The sequence below is a fragment of the Liolophura sinensis genome, chromosome 10 (genome assembly GCF_032854445.1).
Source record: "Liolophura sinensis isolate JHLJ2023 chromosome 10, CUHK_Ljap_v2, whole genome shotgun sequence".
Taxonomy (NCBI): Eukaryota; Metazoa; Mollusca; class Polyplacophora; order Chitonida; family Chitonidae; genus Liolophura; species Liolophura sinensis.
This window is the reverse complement of record NC_088304.1, coordinates 17,697,770-17,704,928: the sequence shown is the minus strand read 5'-3', so window position 1 is coordinate 17,704,928 and position 7,159 is coordinate 17,697,770. Positions and strand designations below refer to the sequence as shown.

The 7,159-nt window shown below is 41.6% G+C and overlaps 1 protein-coding gene across 1 annotated transcript; it reads right to left on the bottom strand.

Annotated features, from left to right (window-relative positions):
- Positions 1-4,487: 4,487 nt before the first annotated feature.
- LOC135477183 (beta-1,3-galactosyltransferase 5-like) lies at positions 4,488-6,273 on the bottom strand. Its single transcript, XM_064757338.1, has one exon. The coding sequence runs from the start codon at positions 5,631-5,633 to the stop codon at positions 4,551-4,553; it is 1,083 nt and encodes a 360-aa protein (XP_064613408.1). The 5' UTR covers positions 5,634-6,273; the 3' UTR covers positions 4,488-4,550.
- Positions 6,274-7,159: the final 886 nt, after the last annotated feature.

Genomic DNA, 7,159 nt, shown 5'->3' with positions numbered 1-7,159 from the left:
ACGGGTGGCCTCCGTGGCCGAGGGGGTTAGCTCGCCAGCGTGGCGCAATGACCCAGGAACCTCTTACCAATGCGGTCGCTGCGAGTTGAAGTGCTGGCTCCCTCCCGAGCCGTACTTGAGAAGGTCTGTCTGTAACCTGCGAATGGTGGTGGGTTCCCCCGGGCTCTGATCGGTTTCCTTCCACCATAATGCTGGCCGCCGTCGTATAAGTGAAATATTCTTACGTATGGCGTAAAACACCGATCAAATGAATAAATTATGACATTCGCATGCAAACCAATCCATTCGTTGAAAATATCGTGAGAGGCAGGTCATATATGTTTTATTGAGCCGTGCAATGGGTTCTTTGGGAAGACTAGCCCTTGACAGTTGTAGATGTGACATGAAGACGAGGAATTTACCAGGCACTTGGCTCAGTTTTATCAGGACTTCAAATAAATGCAACACGCGTGTTATTACATGTTCATCTTGCAAAATAAATCAAGACTATTTAGCACTGAGGTAGGCAGATTTCTTGACATTCTTTCTAGTTTAGTATTTGCCAGAAAAACATTTTGAATTTTTAAGGGAACGCCTCTTGGGTCAACTTTCCTTGTGTAATGTCTTTGTATCCCACATGTTCTCCTCTGATGAAGACATAAACAGTTTCTTTGCTTCTCTGCTCCTCTCTGGATGTGCTCCTATCAAGACGTAATCTGTAATTTCGTTTCTCCATTTCTATCCAACTATCCTTTAATCAAGGCTTGCTTTGTTCCTTCGCCTCTCTTTCCCTCTCCGACTCCTACTTCAGTCAACACGTACTCTGTATATTTTCGCTTCTGCAATCAAGACGTGCTCTGTATACCTTCGTTTCTCCGTTCCCCTCCGACTATCCTCCAATCCAGACGTGCTCTGTATATCATTACATCTCTTTTCCTCTCCGACTGTCCTCTGATCAAGACGTGCTCTGTATATCTTCGCATCTCTTTTCCTCTTCGACTGTCCTCTGATCAAAACGTGCTCTGTATATCTTCGCATCTCTTTTCCTCTCCGACTGTCCTCTGATCATAACGTGCTCTGTATATCTTCGGTTGTCCATCCCCCGCCGACTATCCTCCAATCCAGACGTGCTCTGCATATCTTCGCATCTCTTTTCCCCTTCGGCTATACTCCAATCTTCTCTTCTCTGTTCCTCTCCGACTGTCCTCCGATCATGACATGAATTGACCGATCGCCAGACTGGAGATAACCACGCCCACTTGAAAAAAAGGGCGATAACCGCTGCTTTACCCGACAGATTGTAAACAAATATGGCTGGAGAAATGAGGCTGGAAGATATACCCGGCGACTTTTCAGTTTGATATTTGCCATACACGCCCACTCTCCGACGAAAACAGCGCGCCACAGCCTTTGCCAAGGCTTCCTACACCAAATTTCTCTCAATTTCACAGGGCGACAACGTCAGTACAATTAATCTTCTCGCGAGAATCTACCGCAGCCAACGTAAATCGGAAGAGCCTCATAAAACGTTAGTTGAGATTGACAGAGTAAATCCATATCGGATGCCTACTGTGAGGTTCCCTGGACCACTGTATGATTATGCAAACCAATGACGTCTGATTTACATAGTATATAAATTGTTGCTAGCTGAACGTCGTAATTTGTGTTGACGAACAATTACGTAACACTTTTTATTTAAAAGTATCAGTATATGACCTATATTTGCGCACTTGTACAGTTATATAAAGTATATGTGTCCAATCACTTGCAGTAGGCCTACATAGCCACTTTTTAACAAACTCGAAGCTCTACATACATTTAAAACGCCGGAGTTTGTCGTGTGTGTTTTGTAAGAGCTGTTGTACATGTTAAATGTTGGTTTGTACGACCGAATATATGCCCGTATTATTCCAGCACACATATGCTGACGTAGCGAGCGTGTTGCATGTTTTCCTTTATGCCTTGAGTGAAGTTTATAGTCACGGTTACAGCAAACAAGTGGATTACATACCTTTAGCATAAACAGGTTATTTCAGCATGTCCTAAAACAGCATAAAAAACAAATTAACCAAATATATTAATTTCATAATGTGTGAATTTACATCTTAATTACCAGAACCTAAATCTGTAAATCCGGCAGTAATGTATTATTTTGCTAGTAAGTCATTTTATTATGAAGAAAACTAAATTAAAACTAATGGACTGAGACAAACACAGCTGACCCATATTGTACGATAATGTGAAAGTTTATTTTACTTTGGCATATTCGAACTTGTGAGCCCAGGCAAGTTTTACCAATCTAAATGTCTGGTGAAACTTTTGATATGCGTATGAATGAACTCGTTTCGGAGCTGTGTACTACACATTGGCCTGATTATCATTGTACTTGCCAGTTTAGTACAAATACAAAATCATTGTATTACAGTCATACAGAAAAATCATTGTTTTATCTCGTGTCTTCTTTCATGTTAGATCGGCCCCAGTGGCTCAGTTGGCAGAGCGTCCGCTTCGGGGGTGGTCCAGTGTCAATCCTGGGTCGGGTCACGCCTAAGACCTTAAAAGAGGAAGTTATACCTTCCTCGCTTGGCGTTCAGCATGAAGGGGATAGTGCAACGACTGGTTGACCCGTATCAGTATAATGGCTCGGGCGGGGCGCCTTACTTGCCTTCGGTAAGTCGTCTCAGTGAAGCAGCACTAAATAAAAGAGCGGTGGAAATCCGTCCTGCAACAAGGAGGCACATTACACGTACATGCACCCTAATGATTCCTTCGTCGTGATATGACTGAAAAATTGTTGAGTACGACGTTAAACCCCAAGCACTCACTCACTCACTCTATTCAAGTTTAAGTGATTTTTAAAGCAGCACTTACACCGGATAATACATGTACATCATTCATGTTTATTGTTATATATTTGTCATATACATTTCCTTCGCGCATTTAATGTGAATTCTTTTGTAGTAAAAACAGTTACACTGTTTGATTGTTAATTGCATTTACCCAGAAATGAAATTCCATAAAATGAAACAACATCTATGAATCTTTAATCTATTTATTTGTCCCATTTTAAACGACATAATATGGACGTATATTTATTTTATTAATTTATTTTATCGGTGTGTTAGGCCGTACTCAAGAATATTTCACTTATACGATGGTGGCCAGTATTATGGTGAGAGGAAGACAGGCAGAGCCCGGGGAAAATCCACGACCATCCGCCGGTAGATCATCCCACGTGCGGCCGGAGGGGAAGCCAGCATGAGTTGGACTTGAACTCACAGCGTTCGCATTGGTGGGAAGCTCCTATGTCATTAGGCCGCACTGGCGTGCTAACTTCTTAGGCCACAGAGGCCCCACTCAAGCTTGTGGCACAGATATCAGATCAAATGTTAAGACAAGATATAATATCAAGAGAAATGGTAGCGCAACCAGCCACACCAAAAATCAGTTAGAGTATCTGTCTTGTGCTCTCAAAGATAAACAATCTTTTCCCACCCTTCAAGAACAACACTAACAAGTCAACTGTCATCTTAATTACATTCTTTTAAATTTAAAAATATGTTTAGTATTATTGCAAAACATTTTTATTTAACTACACATGGATGGGGATGGATAGGAGTTTTTGGGGTTACTTTCCTTTAACTAATTAAATCATCGTTGTGGCGAATCCAAAATAAGAAGTTGACGAAAATTGGAAGTCTGTTTCTTTTTGTATTTGATCTTCATATGGAGCGACAGAGCTCACATCAGTTGTTAATATGACTCATTATGGCAACTCGTCCGTATGGCACAACATATTGAACATGACATAAGCAAGTGTTTTCGTTTTTTTAATATACTGCTGGTTAGAATTTAGTTTGTACTGCATCTGTATATTACTGATGCTAATAAGTGTGTCCCTTCACTTACTGGTAAGTGTGTCTCTTCACTTACTGGTAAATGTGTCTCTTCACTTACTGATGCGTTGAGTAATGTTTCATACGATACCATACCCATCATGCCGATTGCATTTTACAGATCTCCCAGGAGTTCTAATTTCTTTCACATTTCCATATCACTTCTATATCTGCTTTGTCTACATTTGCAACTTTTTATACGGTTCATATCTAAATCAGAATCAGTGAGAAGGGTGGCATATCCAATAACTGTACTGCATGTATTGAGCAAAGTTTTTACATATATATATAAAGCACAACGCCGTGAGAGACGTTCGATTGTTCATGGGGCCATGCGTGTGTTTTAGTAGCCACTGTTATAAATTCATAATCTTTACAACTGGATTTTTTGTTAGTTAAAGTACATGTACTTTACGAATTAACGAGCTGAACTTTGCACTATGTGTCTTTTACATATATGGACGAGCTCTTTGACAGCCTTACCATCTTAAATCTTTCAACAATAACTTTGTTTTTGCCTTAAACTAGTTTTATCAGTGTATGACTAGAATGATGTAATATAGGCGCCATGTCTAATTTGAATTGGGCAGCATCACTACTTCTACTGTTGGTATAAAGGAGTGCCACGGTGGAGTAGAGACTAGAGTCTGTGCTGTGTGAGAACCACAGGAGGGTTCAGGAAACGTTTGTTTCATTGGTCCCATTGTTTCTTGACCTTGAAACATGTGACCAAAATGGAGTTACCCGTTTTGAGCTTGGATTGGACTGTCGACTGTGAAAGAAAATTGCAGCTAGAATACAATAGAGAGCCATACAATACAAGAAAAGCCACATCTGCCTGCAATATGATGGGCAGGAACAGTCTGAAGCGTCTGTCCATAGTGTTCGCATTTCACTGACAGTCCACGAATGACTTGTGATCACGTGGCTCATTTTCATCTCGCACATGTCCACACTGGGTCTGTGGGTATAAAACCCTGGCAGCTGGCGCACGCGATATGCCATTTTCTCCGCACATAAGCCGATAAACACATCTTCTATCCGGAAAAATGGGGTATCTTGAGACACATGGTAAATGCCACGCACCACGTCCATCGGCATGACGTAACCAACGCCTGCGCAGTAGTCCGGATAGACGTCACGAGGGTATTCCTGATCAGACATGAACCATTTGGAATGTCGATTAATCCGTCGTGGATATTCGCCACGGTAACAGTGCCCACCAAGCGTATTTGTCAGGTCCAGCCTGTTTAGAAGATCTAACAGCCCTGGTACGTTAAGCCAGACGTCGTCATCCGTCTTAAGAACAAATCTGGCTTTAGAACACATTTCCACAGCGTATTTTACAGCCGTTATGGTGCTGAAAGTCAGATTGTCGTAAGAATCCCTAAAATTCCCTTGTACTATATCACAGAACTCTTCTGTTTCTCTATGTATATCGTGGTTAATATCAGGGCTATAGCTCTGACCCAGGACAAACACTACCCTCACATTAGATGTGTTGTTTTTACTGGCCCTGCCCCAGGTGTCTCTGATGCCCTGGCGTTGCGCCTGGTTCCCAGAGGCTGAGGACACAAGTACTAGAACATCGACTAATGCGGTATTCTCCAATTTTCCGGGCGATGGCCAAGCAACGTTCCTACACACATGAGATGGCCCAGTCTCGTACCTCAGCCAGGGAGCAAAGCATCTGTTACAGTGCTCTGTCCATGAGTATTTGCTCTTTGTCTGACCGTCTTCTATCTTCGTCCAATCCATCTCACGAAAGGACGAAAATTTTCTCTTCAGAAATTGTAAGACGGTTTCGTCTTGGGAAATGTGCCTACTAATACAAACGTACAGCACACAACTCACTAAAGTCAAACCGAGTAGCCCATATAAGGTTATCTTCTTCATTCGCATATAGCTCGTAGACGCCCAAATCATGTGTCTCCAAACAGAAACAGCCATTAGCAATCAGTTCATACAGTCATCTATGTCAATTATTCACTGACAGCCATTCACAATTAGTTGATGGTCACGAATATCAAATATTCAGTGACCCGCTAAGCTCTGGGTCAATGTTCAACCATATCCAGCTAACACCCGGTCTATTTCCTGTGGTTTGTTTATAACACTGGGCTACCCTCCCTTGATGGGGAATTAGCTTAAGCACGTGTATGTGTTGAGCTGTTCGTGTCTGTTCGTGTCTCTAGCGGCAATCACACTAAGCGGACATGTCCGAAATGGTTACATTATCGATGGTAGATACACACCAATCGCTTAAGCACTGTTTTAACCTACATTGGTAGATTACTAGTGATAAATGCTTACAAAAGAATTTGTCTGAATTTCTAAGCCAGATAAGAGGTGAATAACTAGGCCTACAATACAGTGCCCTTAACATGGATATCCACATTTTCTAGTAAAAGTGAACTGTTCATCCCAAGTACAGGCAGACAATACAGCAAACCTCATCGTTGTATGGGCATAGCTACATAGTATGGGCTAGATCATAGTATTAGTAATAATAAGAAAGAGCTGTTACCGGTACCAGTAGGCCTACGTCACTGTCACATATACCGAAGTTAAAGCCGGCATTTCCGATCTATTAGACGCCAACTCCGATTTGAACAATTCCATTGTATTGGAATACCGTATAGTACAACTCCAATGTCTCTAGTATGATTTGCAAGGGAGATATGGATACTTCGATCTTTACACTAAAGAACCGGCACATGTAGGTCGCCGCTAGATGGCTCGGGTGAGACGTACGTGGGACGCGCCCGATAAGCCACAACTGCAATCTAGAGAAACTTGCACCCCACCACTAACAAGTGGGCCCTAATCACGTGCCTACGTTGAAACAGGCTGCCATTGCCGCCAGGTGCAGTCAAGGTGTGATCTCACACGTCACTTATCGCCACAACAGCTCTACAAAGTGCGAACTACAGGAACACTGACTGTTGAACATGTGCTAAGGCAAGTAGGCATTACACATGTGTGTAAGAGTACATATTGTACATATATTTTTGTTTCTTTTCAAATAATTCTTCTTTTTTTAGAATGAGTTGGGTAATGTTTAGGCATGTTGTGATGTTATCAACGTTATTCATGGTTTGTAGTTCAGTGTATTAAGTTTATGAATATGTCCTCATAAGCCTATCAATGATATATTATCTATATATAGTACTCAGTTAATCGATGTCCATGTACATTTTGTGCATAATGGTTTTTTCTTTTCAAATGGTTCCATTTAAGAATTATTTGGGTAATTTTTAGGTAATTATGTTTTCAACGTGATC

Excerpts from the sequence above, each read along its gene's own strand:
- LOC135477183 (XM_064757338.1), bottom strand. The coding sequence starts at position 5,633 with ATGGATTGGACGAAGATAGAAGACGGTCAGACAAAGAGCAAATACTCA.